This window comes from Lithobates pipiens, unplaced genomic scaffold, assembly GCF_037356315.1.
Source record: "Lithobates pipiens isolate NorthernLeopardFrog02 unplaced genomic scaffold, aLitPip1_a1.2 Scaffold_22, whole genome shotgun sequence".
In the NCBI taxonomy this organism is placed as follows: domain Eukaryota; kingdom Metazoa; phylum Chordata; class Amphibia; order Anura; family Ranidae; genus Lithobates; species Lithobates pipiens.
Genome location: NW_027507784.1, coordinates 32,848,944 through 32,868,126, shown reverse-complemented (window position 1 = coordinate 32,868,126; position 19,183 = coordinate 32,848,944). Strand labels below are relative to the sequence as shown.

The window sequence follows — 19,183 nt, the reverse complement described above, 5'->3', positions numbered from 1 at the left end:
GAGGGGAGAATGGGACAGCGGACTTCACAGACTGATATATAAGCTCTGACATGAAGAGTAAGTGGATTGTTTTTTCAACATTTAATTTATTAAAAACCTCCACACCAACAGCTGCCTGTCGCCTCTCTCTCTCTCCCCTATGTTTTGACTCCTCTGTAATTGCCCCTCTCCTCTTAAATTTCCCCCCTCCTCATTAATTGCCCCCTCCTCTGTAATTGCCCCCCTTCTCTGTAATTGTCACCCTCCTGCCCGCTGCTCCGATCCCCCTGCTGTCCGGGTCCCCCTGTGTGCTGGGGCCCCTGTGGTACACCCTGTCAGCTACCATGGGGGGTATTGGTGGGAGGATGATTTGTGCTGGTAGGGGAAGAAGATTTGTAATAGGAGGGGATGGGGGATAATGGCACCCCAATCACAAAGCAAAACTTCTTTTGGGTGACAGGCATCCCACAATTCCGTTTGCGTTATTTTGCTACGATTTGGCGGGTGACAAGCGTGGCAAAATCACGCCGCGGTTGGGGTGCCATGCCTTACGCCGCTAAAGTGTTCGGGTTTGGCTTGAAGAAAAGGTGGCAACCCTAAATAACTTGCATATGAGCCTCTAAAATTAGCACTTTTGATTTTTCACGTTCGTGTCCCATAGACTTTGACGGTGTTCGCACCAATTTTTCGTCTGTTCGCAAGTTCTGGTGCGCACCGAACCCGGGGGTGTTTGGTTCATCCCTAATTAAAAGTCGATCGCTCGGCCCTCGGCTGCTGCCGCCACCATTCTAGGTGAGGGAATCGGGAAGTGAAGCGAATCGGCTTCACTTCCCGGTTCCCTACTGCGCATGCGCGAGTCGCGCAGCGCAATAGGAAATCTCCACGCTGTCACTGGGACCGGTGTGTGTCCCAGCAGACAGCGCGGCAGGACAGGAAATGGCGTAGATTCCCACGTAGTCTATGCCCGGAAGTGGGTGTAAATACCTGTCTTTGACAGGTATCTCCACCCCCCTCCCCCCTGAAAGGTGCCAATTGTGACACCGGAGGGGGGGAGGGATCCGATCAGCGGAGGTTCCACTTTAGGGTGGAATCCCGCTTTAAGTATGAGATCTTGGGTCAAAAAGTCCTCAGATCTCATATTTACACTAAAATGCAATAAAATAAAAAAGAAAATGTTGTCATTTGAAAAAATTAGAAAGATAAATAGCCCTTTAAGAGTTATGGGCGGAAGTGGCGTTTTGACATTGCTTCTGCCCTGCAGTGATATGGAGACGGATGGGGGCCATCTTCCCCTCATTCGTCTAAATGTCAAGCCGGGAGAAGGATCTGATCACCTCCGCCGCTGCCGACAGCTCCGGTAAGCAGTGGAGGGCACTGGAGCGTGGCGGGAGGGCCCTCTCCCGCCGCCGATAAAAGTGATCTTGCGGCGAATCCGCCACAGACGCCACTCTTATCTGAAAGCGGACCACTCGCTGAAGAAGAGGATACTGGGGTTATGACAGCTATCTGCTGCCATAACAAGGATATCTCTCTTCAAAGTACCGATGTAAAACTGCGGTAAAGTGGTTAAACATGTTCTAGTGACAACAGCCTAAGCCCCCGTACACACGGTCGGAAATTCTGATGGAAAAGGTCCGATCGGATTATATTGTCGGAAAATCCAATTGTGTGTGGGCTCTATATTATATTATATTATATTATATTATATTATATTATACACGATTTATATAGCACCAACAGTTTACGCAGCGCTTTACAATGTATAGGGGGGACAACACAATTACAGTACAATACAAAAAGGTACAGGAGGGCAGGCCTTGTAGAGCTTACATTCTAAAGGAAGGGGATGAAAACCGAAAAAGTTTGTCCGATGGAGCGTACACACGGTCGGATGTTGCTCCAAAACAGCTAAATTGCATGTTTGTTGTCAAAAAGTCTGATCGTGTGTATGGACTTTTGTTGGCTGTGCGAACTGACAAACTTTCTGGCAACAAAAGTCCGATGGAGCAAAGTCTGATCGTGTGTACAGAAAACCATAGGACTTTTGTACAAAGTACAAACAGGCATGCTCAGAACCAATTCAAAAGATCAGACAACATTACAGAAGTTGACCAAAGGTGGCGGTAAAGAGCAGAAAAACCACGTGATTTTGTGAAAGTTGGCTGAAAAAGTCACTGCTGTGTGTATGCAATACAAGTTCAGGGCCAACGCCCTTTGTACAAAAATCCAAGGGAAAGTTTGTACAAAGTCCTATCGTGTGTATGAGGCTTTACTAATGAGTTTTACCCTTGTGTGGGACTAATTGCCCATTCAAATATATAAAAAAGAGCACCAAATATCAAAAATCTCCCAAATATCAAAAATCCTCTTGAAGCCAACAATTAACCATGGAGCACACCAAGTTATTGGTCCAATATGGCACCACTGTCTAGCTCCCACAGACCATTGAAACACTTTGAGGAATAGTTCTGTGGGAGCTTGACAGTGGTGTCATATTGGACCATTAACTCAGTGTGCTCCATGTTTGAGTGTTGGCCTCAAGTGGATTTTTGCCATTTGGAAGATTATCCTTTAACCAATATTATCTTCCATCTTCGTGAGTAATAGTCCATCCTAATAATAAAGGCATTTTTTGAAAAAGAAAAAAAGATTCTCTTTTATATTTTTGAAGTGATGATTAGGCCCACTCAAGTGTAAAAGGTGTTAAGTATGGTGGGAAAGGTTACAATGCACTTTATCTGGTTCATCTAAGTTGGATGAAAGATCCAATATTATCAGAGTGTGGTTGTCCATTTTTCATGAAAGTGGTTGTAAAGTCAGAAGGTTTTTCATCCTAATACATTCTATGTTTTAAGATAAAAAGCCTTCTATGTGCAGCAGCTCCCCTAACACTTAACTGGGCCCCATCTCGATGCAGTCATGTCGCAGCAGAGTCTCAGCTGCCCGAGACTCTCCCTCCTCATTGCCTGAGACGGCAGCGCGGTGCCATTGGTTCCCACTGCTGTCAATCAAAGTCAGTGAGCCAATGAGGAGAGAGAGGGGCGAGACTGAACCACGGCTCCATGTCTAAATGGACACACAGAGCGGTGACTCGGCTCGGGCGCCCCCATAGCAAGCTGCTTGCTGTGGGGATCACTCGGCAGGGGGGAGGGACCAGGAGCACTGGCGAGAGAACCCGAGAAGAGGAGGATCTTGGCTGCTCTGTGCAAAACCATTACACAGAGCAGGTACAGTATGTATAACATGTTTATTCTTTTTAAATGAAAAAACTGAGACTTTAGTATCACTTTAACTTTTTGTTGAGTTAAGGGACTGGAAAAAAAAAACTTGGTTTGAAATGGAAAGTTATTATGGTTGTTGTTGTAAAAATTGTTCAAAAGAACATTTAGTGTAAACAGATGGAGGGGATGTGGTTTTGAGCAATGTGGGTTTAGAAACGACATAGATACATAGTAGGGGAGGTTTAAAAAAGACACAAGTCCATCAAGTCCAACCTATGTGTGTGATTATATGTCAGTATTACATTGTATATGGCCCTGTATGTTGCAGTCGTTCAGGTGCTTATCTAATAGTTTTTTGAAACGATTGATGCTCCCCACTGAGACCACCGCCTGTGGAAGGGAATTCCACATCCTCACCGCTCTTACAGTAAAGAACCCTCTACGTAGTTTAAGGTTAAACCTCTTTTCTTCTAATTTTAATGAGTGGCCACGTGTCTTGTTAAACTCCCTGCCACAAAAAAGTTTTCTCCCTATTGTGAGGTCACCAGTACGGTATTTATAAATTTAAATCATATCCCCTCTCAAGCGTCTCTTCTCCAGAGAGAATAAGCTCGCAACCTTTCCTCAAAACTAATATCCTCCAGACCCTTTAATAGCTCTTTTGCCCTTCTTTGTACTCGCTCCATTTCCAGTACATCCTTCCTGAGGACTGGTGCCCAGAACTGGACAGTATACTCCAGGTGCGGCCGGACCAGAGTCTTGTAGAGCAGGAGAATTATCGTTTTTTCTCTGGAGTTGATCCCCTTTTTAATGTATAACAATATTCTGTTGGCTTTGTAAGCAGCAGCTTGGCAAACTGTTCCCTTTTTCTATAAACCCGTATTTATCTGAGTATAACACGCGCCGACGTATAACACGCACACCCAAAGTTTAGGAGGAAATTTTAAGGAAAAAAACTTTTAGGAGGGAAGTTTACATTTAAATGCCCATCAATGCAGCCTTACCAAGTGTCATTTGCAGCCTTGCCCATTCTCATTGCAGCATGATCGTTTAAAATTAGCACTGCCGAGATACACAGAGCCGGATGTCCTGTGTATTCGGCTCCTCTCGGCTCCTCTTGCAATCCCCGTCCAGTCCCGACCCCTTGGCCCGGCTCCTATGATGGACATAACACAGGTCCAATGGCGGGACTGGGTGTGACTGCGAGCGGACCCGAGAGGAGCTGAGCCTAACCAAGTACACAGTACACTGGGCTATATGTATTTCGGTGGTTTTCGCTCCTCTCCCTCCAACACAGACGGTGGGGATCGGCGTATAACACGCACATATGATTTTCCCCTGAATACGGTATATTGTACATTAGGGGGAGTGAGCGAGCAGATTGAGGTATAGTACATGAATCACCTTCCAAACTTTTAATTCATTTAATATCATTTTCTTCATCTTTATATCTACTCTTCCTTGTTCCTATTGGTTGCATGACAGCAAGGCGTCCATGATACTGCTGGGAAAAAAAGGGAAGTTGAAACCATCAATGGAACAGCAAACAAAATCTTTGTGTTATTAGCTGCAGGACAAGTGAAACTACCTGTACAGCAGACAAGTGACTTCCTCCATCTCAGATGAGGTAAGTACTCAGCCTGATTATTACAACTGCAATTTGAAACCCCCAAGAACAGGAAATGTAATATATTGTATCTTACCAGCCCCTAGATGTGGTGACTGCATTATTTTATTTTTTGCAGAAATTACCTGTTGATCCTGCCAGAAATGTTTTGTCCTTGTCACTTCCTGTGCATTGAACTGAAATATATAAAACAATGTTATCTTCCTTCCCAACTATATTATGTAATCTCCAATGCCCCCTACAACTTTATATAACAGAAATAAGGAGAGAAGGTTTTTTTTTGTGGTCCAAGCAGGGTTCCCATGAATTGAAATCAATGGGAAACAAATCTGTGAAATCAAAATGCCCATTTTCTGGGCTAATAGGCATTTGTAAAAAAAAATAAACAGCATAGGGGCGTGGGAGGGGGGCTACTGCCCCGGGGAACATGTACCAGTGCAACAAAAATTGCTTTTGCACCTGTCAGGGAATAACAGCTACAATCAGCTACATAATGTAAGAGGCGGGGTGGTGGTGACATAATTGCCAAAATGTGTCCATGTCCATATTAGTGATGTGACTGCTATCCCTGCCCCTTTGCTTATGTTGCCAGGTATTTCCAACCATGTAAGCCAATGTGCCAGTGATGGTGGTGGTTGCTAGGGATTCAGCATGTGCCGGCACCCACTGCTTCCTTAGGAACTACTGACAGCGGGGTTGATTTACTAAAGGCAAATCCACTTTGCACTACACTTGGAGGAGCAGTTGCTTTAGATCCGAGGGGAAGATCTAAAATGAGGGTGAGCTCTGCTGATTTCTATCATCCAATCATGTACAAACAAAAATGCTGTTTTTTATTTCCCTTGCATGTCCCCCTCGGATCTACAGCGACTGCACTTGCAGTGCACTTGTAGTGCAAAGTGGATTTGCCTTTAGTAAATAAACCCCACTGTGAAACCGTCATTTATTGAAGTGGTAGAAAAACAGGGGGCTTAACGGGCACAAGTTCAGACTGAACCATTGACTCATCCATAATTATAAGCGGATCCTAGGTTGACTGACCATGCTTCTTCACCATGAATACAGTACAGTGAAGGAGCGTTGTGGCATTAGAACAGAAAATGTGTTACTGGCAGGATCAGCAGGTAAACAAAATGGGAAAGCAGCCTGAAAAAAATGATATGTAATGTGTAAATTTATAATGTGTAGAAATATGGCACATTTACTTTACTTTGGAGGGTACATTCACACTGAATGTGGGTTTAAAATCTCGCGAGTTCAGCTGAACTCGCACAATTTCAAACCCGCAATTCAGTGGGAGTTTGGGAGCGATTTGGAAGATACCTGTGCGGGTTCATGCACAGATGTCTATTGAAATCGCCCCCCAAATTGCCAAAAGTAGTGCAGGAACTGCTTTCGGAAATCGGTTTAGCGTCCCAAAGTTGGCATCGCACCAATTGGGACAGTGCCGTTGCCAGCAATAGGCTGCGATTTAACATGTCAAATTGCATGTCAAATAGCGCCATTGTGAACTGGAGCTAAAAGGCATTTTTTCCTGAAAACATCATAGCACCCAACTTAGTACTCCTCCCGTGAGCCCTCAACCCTAATGCAAGTAGTGGACTGGTTTTCGACAAGAGTTATGCAACTATCCAAAGCCTTGATGGCTGGGTGTCAGTCTCAAGGATGGGCGCTCCCAGGCAGGCTTTATTTGCATGCAGATCACCCTGGGTGACACCCACATGTGATAATGAGCCTCTATAATTGAAAGAACTGAAATACAATTAATGACAGGGACAGTCTAGCTGCGGAGGAAAAAGCTAGTTGATAATATATGTCCTCCAGCCATGAAATGGGGTAGGCTTTATCCGATTTGCAGCAACTTCTAATGCACATTTTGAGAAGTTCAGTGTGCAGTGAAATCAGAGTAAGCTATTTCAGTCCAGGAGAGGAGCTTGTACAGCTGAGGTCTACCTAGCACCTTTGTTAAACTACTTTGCAGGGATATCCTTTCCAGTCTCACTCCCTCCAGTTATACACTGTAGATTCTGCTTGCTTCTTGAGCCTTCAGAACATGCCCTAGACCAGTGATGGTGAACCTTGGCACCCCAGATGTTTTGGAACTACATTTCCCATGATGCTCAACTACACTGCAGAGTGCATGAGCATCATCGGAAATGTAGTTCCAAAACATCTGGGGTGCCAAGGTTCACCATCACTGGTCTAGACTAAGGCAAGGCCCAAGCAGCAATGCCTTCATACAGGCATCCTGCCAGAAGGGGGATCCTCAAAGTAAAGAGCTCTGGAAAGGTGCTCCCACACATTTATTGTCTCCCCAGATATACCTCTGAATAAAGCTTTAGAGATTGTCTGGGTCAGATAAATACTCATAACTACAGAGGTCAACCCTTCCACAGTATGTGCTGAAACCTTCTTCCAGCAACAGGCCAAAGCAATCAACCCACCACACCACCAAGCTTGGGGAAGATCTGCAGAGCCCTGAAAATGGATAATAGCTTAGGCCATATACATCCTAGCACCCTAAGCGCTCAATTTTAATTAGGGACTCAAATGAATAGGACGGGGCCCCTGCAAAGGAATAAGAATACATATTGAGATTACATCTAACACGCAAAATAAAAGACGTGCAGTGATGTCATGTTGATACATACCAAATAAGAAAGATTTCATTTATGTCTCAGCACAGAAAAATGGCATATTAATTTCTTATTATTTTTGTAAATGGCAGATTTCAAAACTTAGCCCAAACATGATAAAGGAACTAATAATATCAAAGCATCTTGCAAAAATGGACGAGAAGCGTTTAAACATTTTTAAGATGGCTCTTTGCCAGACGAAGCCTCCCCCTGGAGCTGGATGCATTAAGATGGAAAATCTTGAAGACCAATCCATTGAGGAAATTGTTGGCTTTATCTTCAGATGTCACACTGAAATTCATGCTGCAAAAACCATCAAAAAGACCCTTAAACAAATCTGTGAGAATCAGATAAGGATGTTGATAGAGAAAGACATCAGGGAAGGTGGGTACACTATAATGTCATACAGTATATTCTTTATAAGGGTGGCCATGAATGTCTCCATCCCATCCCTGATTTTACAGCCAGGTGCAACCCTTGGGCAAAGATGGAGACATTTGTGCTGGTAAAGGAATAACAAGAGCTTTCCTAGAGTTGGAATCGCCCCTTATCTCAATCAGTTTTTCAATCTTCCAGCTTAAAGCCTAATCTGTGATGATGTTATTGCTTCCTCCCTCTTATTAATGAAAGGGAAGTACAGAACCCTTTATCAGTCACCTCCTCTTGAGAAATACACAGTGGAGGACACCCAGGCATTTGGAGATGGACAATTGTCTCCCTGATCATTACTATTGAAAAAATTTCTGTCTGCCTTCGGCCAGCTTAAGCATATAATACAGACTCTCATTTAGGTTGCTAGGGGTTCATTGACTACCAAAAATGTAATCACTACGGTACATTCTTCTTCTCTTGTCCCACCGAGGGACTTTTCTACTGACAACCAATGTAAAGACGGCCTTATTCACTGATCACCAGTATATGGGGTCCTTCTTCTCCTGACCACCAGTGTTAGCCCTTGTACACACGGTCGGAGATTCCGACGGAATGTGTCCTATCGGACCGTTTTGTCGGATAATCCGACTGTGTGTGGTATGCATTGGACTAATTCCGTCGGACCCAATTTTCCAACTTGTTGGAAATATTTTCCGACCAACTGGTTCGATCGGACATACTCCGATCATATGTAGAGAATTTTGATCGTACCAAGTGCCACGCATGCTCAGATCAAATTTCTACATCAAAGCTATTGGCTACTAGCCTGAACGTAGTCACGTCGTAACGAAATAACGTCATCACGTTCTGAACAATCGGATTTTCCGACAACTTCGTCCGACCGCGTGTATGCAACAGTTTGGGACACATTCCGTCGGACAAAATCCGTCGGATTTGGTTGGCAGAATGTCCGACCGTGTGTACAAGGGCCAAGAGGGAGGGGTTTTTCCCACTTACCATCAGTGAAGGGGACTACTGATTACCAATGTAATGGGAATTTTCTACTGACCACCAACCAATATGAGGGGGCTCTTTTCACTGACCACCAATGTAAGAGGGGCCTTCTTTACAGACCATCGATTTTCGGGGGGATCCTTAAATCACTGACCACCAATGTAAGGGACCCTTCTTTCACTGATTACCATTGTAAATTGGGGCATTGTACACTGACCATCAGTACAGTATAGGGGGCACTTTTCTAGTGACCACCAATGTAAGGGGGGGGGGGGTCTACATCCAATGACTACCAATATAAGTGGGACACTTCTTCCACTGATCACCAATATAAGGAGGCCTTTCTTTCACTGACCAACAATGTAAAGGAGTTCCTTCCTCACTGACCACAAATTTAAAGAGGCCTTTCTTCCATTGACCTAATGTAAAGGGGTGCTTCCACACCAACCCATCAATATAAGGGGGTGCTTTTTCAAATAACCATCAATGTGGGTGGGGACTCCAAAGATCATCAATATAGGCAGAGCTTTTCTACTGACCATCAAGGCAAAGAACATTTTTTTGCTGACCATCAATGTAAAGAAAGCCTTATAGTTTCATAGTTAGTAAGGTTGAATAAAGACACCAGTCCATTCAGTTCAACCTGAGTGAGTGTCTACAATTGTCCCTATCCCTGTACATTGTACATTCACATCGGTCCCTACCCTCAAGGAGCTCACAATCCAAGGTCCCCATTCATATACTTACTACCAATATAAGGGGGGCTTCTTCACTGACCACCAATATAAGGGGGCCCTGTTTCCATTGACCTTTATGAGAGTGCCCTCCTTCCACTGATCACCAATATAAGGGGGACCTTCTCCACTTACCACCAAAAAAGTGGACACATTTCTACTAACCACCAATGTAAAGGATGCCTTCTTCACTGACCACCAATATAAGGGAGTCTTCCCTCCACTGACCATCAATTTAATGGGGCCCTTCTTCCACTGATCAGCAATGTAGGGGACATCTCCTCTGACCACTAATATAAAGGACCATAAATATAGGGGGAACTTTTCTACTAATCACTACTGTAAGGGACACTTTTACACTGACAACCAATATACTGTAAAGGGGCCTTCTTCACTGATCACCAATTCAAGAGGGTCCTACCTTCACCAATGAAAGGGGGGGGGGGGGTTAACAAACCATCACTATAAGGTACACATTACTTTTGACTACCAATGCAGGGGGGGGGGGGCTTGTTCACTTACTGCACATGTAAGGGGACATACCAGCTTTCACTGTCTGCTTTTCTTGGCATTATTATTGTTTGTATCATTTTAGGTGAAAGATTACATAGCGCAGGGATCTCCAAACTATGGCTCTCCAACTGTTGTGGAACTACACGTCCCATGAGGCATTGTAAAACTTTGACATTCACAGACATGACTAGGCATGATGGGAATTGTAGTTCCTGAACACCTGGAGGGCCGTAGTTTGGAGACCCCTGAGTATGGGAATGCTAGAAGTTATCTGTCTGGGTTGTCTAATATGCCAGGTACACCAAATGCTTTGTTCATTCTTTTTATCATTATAGCTTCAACTTACTCGTCAAGCTGGTATTTTGTAACCAGTAGCTATAATAATGTTTATGTAAACACAGGTACTAGTGTGCTCCACCCAACTAATAACCCTAATAAATACCTATTATTCAAATAACTAAAGGGAAGGTGCCAACATAAATAGTGATCTCTACACCAACAAAAAAATGTACAAAAGGGTATGTGGCGCTACTACAAACTGCAAATAATTAAATAAAATAAAAACAAATTAATAATAAATATGTGCAAAATGGGCAAAAATATAAACCATGTGAAAAATAGCTGAAGTACAAACAGCGTGTAAAGTGCAATAATAACCACACTTAAAATTACAAATAAAATTGTGCAATATACACATAAGTGCAATAGACAATAAAAGTGCAAAACAAGTGCAAATGATGCATGAAATCCAATATATCAGAATTGTGAAATCTTGTTCCAAAGTGCAGTGCAAACTTCAATATAAAACAGCGACAGTCCAAAAAGTCCATGCAGTGAAATAAAAATTGCAGCAACTCCTGGTTGTGTCAGTCCACCGATATTTCAGTGCTCAGCTTGTGCACCCAATGTTTTCCCCAGCCTCTCACCTCAATGTAAGACCATCAAAGGCCGTACAGCACTGTGTAAACCCTGATGACACTCTCACTTCTCTTTTCCTTCTCGTAAGTTCAGCTCGTCAGTAATATCAATTCACCAGCCATATATAAGATGAGAAAGAGACAGAGGGGGGGGGGGGGCTCCCATGTGTAGCATGTATAGCAAAAACTTTATTCAAAATAAATCCACACTTACAGTTCTGTAGTATGTAAACAAACAGACTTCCGATCTCGGCCGCGACCGGAAGTGACGATAGTAACACCTGGCTCCTCCCTAACGTGTTGCGTCACATCAACGTGACTTTTGATAAAGGTTTATATTTTTGCCCATTTTTGCACATATTTATTAATTAATTTGTCTTTATTTTATTTGATTATTTGCAGTTTGTAGTAAGGGAGGTAGCGCCACATACCCTTTTGTACATATAATAATCTTTAGCAGGGGTTTCCTGAATCCTGAAAACTAATTTAAGGGTCCCTCTGGGATGCAAAGTGTTTGAAAAGCTGCTATTAAAAGCAACAAACGCAAATTAGAATGAATGCTTAAACACACCCACTGGCTTTTTGCATCTTCAGGATGTACCGTAAATTATGATGGGAGTTCCTTCATCTGCCTAATCTATTCTAAATTATTACACAGTCATGTTGGACAATTTCATTATTTTTGCTATATTCTCTATAATAAAATTAAATCGAAAAATCTGTCAGGAAGAGTACTTTATAATGACTGCATTAGGTTGAACCTATGAGATATATCACAATTGATTTATCGCTACACCAACCAATCAAAGCTGATATTTTGATTAGTTTAAAAGGATTTATGGACAATGATATAGCGCTCTATTCAAAACAAACATAATATATAAAAAAGTTAATAAACAAAAATATAGTGAATGGCTTCAAAATACGATATCCTCAGATATGGTGATCACATCCAAAGGCAGAAGAAGGAATAGTCATAATCCATTTCATACGCAGAGGAGGAGGGGAACCGTCACCAACACCCAAAAACACTGACTCTTACCATAGATGTACAGATAAAAACGCATGTAGTAAATCACCAAGGGGGAGGCAGTTTTCTATGCTGATTTCCCTTCGTCTACAGAAGCGCAATCATCTCAATGGGAGTCGTCCAATGGGAAAAGAGGATTCCTATTTCTGTTTAGTAGGCACTTCACTTCCCAGGAACTGCTTAAATCTCCAGACCAACAATCCTCCCAAAAACCATAGAAAACATAAAACAAAGTGGCCTCATTGCGCAGGTATACTGATAAACCAATAATCTTTTTATTCTCTAAAACCGTAGTTGAACTCACATTTAAGATGAGATATACAGGCATCAAATAAAAATCGGCTACAGATCAAAAGAACGAATGAAAACCACTCCTGTGCTCCTTCTGATGTCACCAGGTCCCAAAAAACGCCCGACGTTTCGCCACCAACGTGCGTCCTCAGGGGCATTTGCCACTGAAACCCTTACAACCCTTGTCTGGGCTGTGTATTCCCATCTTGTATCTATATCTCAGTCTTAGCCCTTGTACACACGGTCGGACATTCCGACAACCAAATCCGTCGGATTTTGTCCGTCGGATTTTGTCCGTCGGATTTTGTCCGAAACTGTTGCATACACACGGTCGGACAAAGTTGTCGGAAAATCTGATCGTTCAGAATGTGATGACGTTATTTTCGTTACGACGGGACTAAGTTCACGCTAGTAGCCAATAGCTTTGGTCTAGGAATTTGATCTGAGCATGCGTGGCACTTTGTCCGATCGGAATTCTCTACACATGATCGAAGCCTCCTTGGCTGGGTTCATACTAGCTGTGGCCGCAGCTCACCACAGGGAGTCCGATGCATCCTTGTTGTCTGTTTCAGGTGTACAAGGAAACATAATTTCCGGGATAGGGATAGGGGAGCATTCTGAGGTTTCACAGGAAAAGAACCAGCTGCTGTACCCTTCCAATGTTGAGGACATGTAGCCTAGTATGGTTCAAAAGCAGGGGCTGCGCACTCTCTGCCCTTCTGTTTTCTTAGCCAGCCAGGTTGCATGCTCAGATAAGAGTCTGATGTATCTTTTGGGGGGAGGACATTTGCAGGATTTCATTTCTCATCCTGCACATACACACAAGCTGGAACTTTAGTAGAGATTCTTAGCTGCTAGCAAATTTGAGTCCACTGACAATCGGTACAATTCAGCAGTCGTAGCTGAGATACTTTCTCATGGCAGTTGATTTCCTTCAGCAGTTGGTTACTTCTGTTAAGATGAAAATGTATTCATTATGATTGACTCTAAAGATTCAAAGCATTCATATCAGAAATTTCTTGGGGCTGCTGTGGAAAAAGAGACATCCAATAGGTTAAGCACAGAAAGAAGAGAAGCAGTTTGGCTGGGGAAGGGTTACCCAACGGAGGGAGGAGAAGCCTTGCAAAGGAAGAGATTCCCAGGAGCACTGTAAGGATATAGGTGGGGGAGGATTGTTTTGAGGTTGGTGCGGCAATGGGGTAAGTAATGCCTAGTACACACAATGAGGATATTGGACGAATGATCATCCTTTTTTTTTGGATGCTAGTCTAATATCAAAAACCAATAGGTTACTAAAGTTATGAAAATTATCGTATAACAGACAGAGTACATCTTTGAAAGTGATGCAATGTGTTCTATTATACTGTAATGTATTTTTTTCATTTCCGAGCATGTGTGGTCTTGGTCACATGATTTTTTTATGCACAAGTATTATACTAATTAGTACATGAAAATAGTTTGTTCTGTTATCGTACAAGAAAAAATCCCTGCTTGTCCCTTTAGATATTTTCACATGAACTGTTGTGATTGGCTCTCGAAAGTTGTGTACTAATGGTCAGATTATTGGACAACCGCTCCGAAAGCGGTATATTTTGTCCAATTTTGGCATTGTGTAAACTAGGCATTGTGTTTGCTTGCAGGGTTTACCCATATATAAGCAAATCCTGATCTGTCAGCATTCCTAAACTAAGGACCCATTGACTTTGTTTATAATTCTGAAGGAATTATAAGAAATGAGCAAAAAAGATCTAATGAATAGTCCTTTGAGCTTAAGCAGCGCTAAATCATTTAAAAAACAATTAATTGGTTAAAAATAATAGTTTGAATCCAGGTGAGAGAAGCTAGTCCAGGATGTTTGTGTGACAGTTCATATAGGAAACATCAGCTGTTTGAAAGTTCAGCCATCACCACACCACATGATTCCGTTCCCTTAGGAACTGCACTCACCGGATTCCAAATAAACGAAATGCCTTTGTATATGACTTTACGATCGCTGCTTGCAGGGCATCTGCCCAGATCTCTAGTAACGATCAGCCAAAGGATCTCAGACGTTCAGGTCCTATTGTTCGCTCAGGTTAAGCATGACTACAACCCTTTGAATGAATTTCAGCAAAGTCCAGCGATTCTGGGAGTCCAACTCAGCTGCTCACAAGGAGGTGGGTGACAACTCGGGTTCTCTGGTATGAAACACCAGGCAGAGATAAAGACACCTGAGAGAGGACCGCAGAAAGTAAACAGAAAGTTAGAAAGAGAGTAGAAATACGGATGGAAGAACTAGAGAAAAAATGTATAGAGCAATCGCAGAGAATGACTACTATGCAGCTACATTTGGAGGAATTTGAGAATAAAAACAGAAGGAATAATCTGCGGATAAAAGGTATTACAGAAACGGTGTCAGCTACAGAGCTAAGAGGAGTATTACTGAATATTTTTAATGAACTGCTGGGTAATCCCCCTGATACGCAGATTGAGCTTGATCGTGTGCATAGGATTCCGGTGTCTCAGAAAATAGCCATGAAAGCTCCCAGGGACGTTCTCTGCAGAGTACACTTTTATAAAACGAAAGAGGAGATAATAAGAGCGGCTTGGAGAAAGAGCCCAGTCGAGTTTGATAAACATGAGATACAAATCTATTCAGATCTTTGCCGACAGACGAGAGACAGACGCCGAGTGTTGAAGCCATTATTAGATCATGTGCTACTTAAGGGGGCAACATATCGATGGGGGTACCCAATTTCATTGATAATTAAAAAAGAAGGACTAATGTTTTCTCTATACGACCATAAGCAGTTACCCGATTTGTTTCAATTTCTGGGATCAGAGATGATTGAGATACCTAACTGGAAAGACCCCTTGATAATAGGAGAAGAGAAAGATTTCCCGAATAAAAGGAAGAACAGAATGGTAGAAAGGAGGGACCAATCAGAGGGACCAAGCTGTGGATCACCAAAGTGAAGCTGAAGTAGAAGAAGTAGAAGAAAAGATAGACCCTGTATTAAGAGGCAAAGGACCTCCTCCCCCAATTAATTTTTTGATTTTGGGACTCCCCCTTTCTTTATTTTTCTATTTATTTATTTATTTATTTTTTCTCCCCGAGAAATATTATCTCTGGGATTTGTGTGTTTATTTTTTGTATTTTTTATCTCTTTTTTTTTTTTTTTTTTTTTTTCTCCTCCCTCCCTGCATCTCAGAGGGGTAGATGGAGGCATGTTTTGCTGTGCGGTGGAAAGAGGCAATGTGGATTTTTTTTTTTTTTTTTTTTTGCACGAATAAGGAATATGAAACGTAGATGAAGGGCGATAATAGAGTATATTATATAATTATTATTTTTTTTTTTCTTAGTTATTTATTTATTTATTTACTTATTTTTTGTATGATACACATATAAAAAGTAGAGTGATCTAAATAGGATTTTTTACAAATGGAGAATGTGGGTATGGTAGGTTAAAGGGACTGGGAGGAGGGTGGGATGGTAAAATTGGAAGCGTGAGATAATGTGTGCACTCTGATATACACGGTTTTGGATTTATGTTAAGGGATGTGGTAGGGGGAGGGGATGGGAAAGGAAACTATAAGTATTTTTTTGGTTTATGTATGTATATATATATGTATGTATGCATATATGTATGTGTGTATATATATATATATGTGTATATATTTTTTTTTTTTTTTTTTTTTGTGATTGCACGGATATGACACAAATGACACAAAATGTGGATTGATTTAATAGGACTCCCTTGGAGGGGAGAAGTAGGATGGGGAAGTAGAGTGAATAGAGAGGGGGGTGAAGGTTTATTCGGTTTTGGAGGGTGAAGGGGAGGGGATGGGATGGGGGAGGGGAGGGGGAGATTGTGTTTTTTTTTTTTTTTTTTTTTTTTTTTTTTTGTAGAGTGATCTAATAGGACTTCTTATAAATGGAGAAGTGGGTATGGTAGGTTAAAGGGATTGGGAGGAGGGTGGGATGGTAAAATGGAAGTGTGAGATAATGTGTGCACTCTGATATACACGGTTTTGGATTTAAGATAGGGGATGTGGTAGGGGGAGGAGATGGGAAAGGAAATTATAAGTATCCTTATGGTTTATATATGTATGTATATATATATATATATGTATATATGTATGTATGTATATATATATATATATATGTATATATTTTTTTTTTTTTTTGATTGCATGGATATGACACAAATGACACAAAATGTGGATTGATTTAATAGGACTCCCTTAGGGGAGAGAGGTGGGGTGGGGAAGTAGAGTGAATAGAGAGGGGGGGTGAAGGTTTACTCGGTTTTGGAGGGGGAAGGGGAGGGGAGGGGGAGATTGTTTTTGTTTTTTGTTTTTTTGTGTCCCCCGCACATCTTCCCCTCCTGCCCTCCCTTTCCTGTTGATAGCGGGGGGGGGGGGGGGGGTTGAGGGGAGAGTAATTTACTTAAGGAAAAGAAGAGAGGGGTAGCAGTAGAAATGATGAGGGGGAGGAGGGAGAGAAGGGAGAGAAGATGGGAAAGAGAAAGAGAAAGGGAAAAGAAATAAAGGGGAAGAATAGAGATAATATGTGAAAAGTAAAGGATTAAGTAAAGATAATGATAAAGATCATGTCTATGTTAACAAGAAAAAGATGAACGTGGTAGAAAAATAATTATTGTTAGTGTGGAGAACGCTGGTTGTGGGCGCGGTTCACTTGCTCCTCTTTTGCTCACTAACACCCCCATATTAAACGCCTCTCCTCCAGGTGGAGGAAAAGTCGGAGGCGTTGGGTTTTTTTTTTTTTTTTTTTTTTTTTTTTTTTTTATTCGTGGGGGACAGCTCCGGATATAGTATCTGTCTCTCATTTATCTGAAAGAAGGGGTTGTTTTGGGGCGTGGATTGGGTTTTATTTTTATATATTTATTTATTTTTCGTCTCCTCTCTTTTTCCCTCCCCCCCCCCCCCCCGAACTGACAATAAAAATGACTAAAATAAGTTTCACATCATACAATGTTAAGGGACTAAACACCCCAGAGAAACGTACACGATTAATAATGGAGTTGAAAAGATTTAAATCTCAAATAGTTTTCTTACAGGAAACTCATTTTAAAAAGGATAGGATCCCTTGGAGTAAAGATCACTATTTCCCCTGGGTATATCATAGCACCTCACAGAACTCGAAATCTTGTGGGGTATCTATTTTAATAGCAAGACAGACACCATGGAAGGAACAAGGGGTATACATGGATGAGGAAGGTCGCCTCCTGATAGTAAAAGGTACATTGGGCTGCCAAAAAGTGACATTGGTAAATATATATCTGCCAAATGAAAACCAAGTAACCTCTCTAGAAATCTATTTACAGATTATTCAACAACATAAAGAGGGAATACTAGTGTTAGGAGGCGACCTAAATATGGCTTTGGATCCAATAATAGACACATCAAAAGGCTCGTCTCATCTATCTTATGTCAAATTAAGGAAAGTAAAGAGAATGATGCAAGAACTGCAGCTGATCGACAGCTGGAGGGCTGTTCACACACAGAGCAGAGATTATACTTTTTTCTCGGCAAAATATAAATCTTACTCTAGAATTGACTATATTTTAATCTCCCAGAATGTGATTACATCCCTAGTGGAAGCCTCAATTGGCCTATTTACACTATCAGACCACGCCCCGACGAGTTGTGTGATTGAATTAGGGGAAGCTGAACCAAGGGAATGGCAATGGAAGTTAAATGAAACATTACTAAAGGATAGTGAATATAAGGTAAAATTAGAACAAGAACTGGATGTTTTTTTTGCAACAAATAAAGTAGGAGAAACAACACCTTTTTGTATATGGGAAGCACATAAATGTGTCATGAGAGGAATATTTATATCCATGGGAGCACATAGAAAACGCAGAATGAATGAAACGATTGATAACTTGCTTAAAGAGATTAGGGAACTAGAAACAGTACATAAAAAATCACAAGCACAATTAGTAGAACAGAAATTAGAGGGTCTGCGTGAAAAATTAAATCTCCAATTAATAGATAAAGCGAAAGCAAAGCTAACTCGAGGGAAACGGAGATTCTATGAATTTGGGAATAAACCAGGGAGACTGTTGGCAAACGCCCTCAGAGAAAGCACAACTAGGAACTCAATTACACAAATTAAGACACAGAGAGATGAAATGGTTAATACATCGGAGAAAATCGCTCAGGTATTCAAAGAATACTATGAGAAGCTATATCAGTTGGAAAAGAAGTCTACGTTGGCAGAGGAGTTAAAAAAAGGAGAGATCGCTAGAGAATATATTGAAAGGACAGAAATGCCAAAAATAACAGAGGAAATGGCCAGAGAAATAGATGTACCAATCACTCTAGAGGAAGTTGCAAAAGCATTAAAAATATTGAAATTAGGTAAATCACCAGGTCCAGATGGATTTACTTTGTCATATTATAGAATGTTCGCGGAGAAATTGGCTCCGAGATTCGTGGAAGCTTATAATTCAATACGGGAAGGGAAGCAAATTCCAACAGAAACGTTACTGGCGCATATAACAGTAATACCGAAAGAAGGAAAGGATCCCTCTCAGTGTCCCAGCTACCGACCTATTTCGTTGTTGAATGTGGACCTTAAATTGTTCACAAAAATATTAGCCATGAGATTGATAAATTTGATACCGGAACTAATACACCCAGATCAAGTGGGATTCGTCCCAGGGAGAGAAGGAAGAGAAAATACGCAACGAGTGGTGAACACAATTTACCTGGTACAAAAATTGCATAAGTCAATGGTGATAGTATCTGCGGATGCAGAAAAAGCGTTTGATCGGGTGGATTGGATATTCTTAAAAGCAGTACTACAACATATAGGCCTGGGGGAGGGGATGCTGAGAT

General features: G+C 41.7%; 1 protein-coding gene across 11 annotated transcripts in view; it reads left to right on the top strand.

The window, feature by feature from the left end:
- Nucleotides 1-19,183, top strand: part of LOC143923533 (uncharacterized) — a 92,428-nt gene that overhangs the window by 16,428 nt on the left and 56,817 nt on the right. For all 11 annotated transcript variants that reach the window (XM_077447275.1, XM_077447282.1, XM_077447276.1 and 8 more), the window contains exons 2-3: nt 4,686-4,827; nt 7,556-7,847. In XM_077447275.1, coding sequence (XP_077303401.1) covers nt 7,577-7,847 — 271 coding nt within the window. In that variant the 5' untranslated portion in view covers nt 4,686-4,827; nt 7,556-7,576. The remainder of the gene's footprint in view (nt 1-4,685; nt 4,828-7,555; nt 7,848-19,183) is intronic.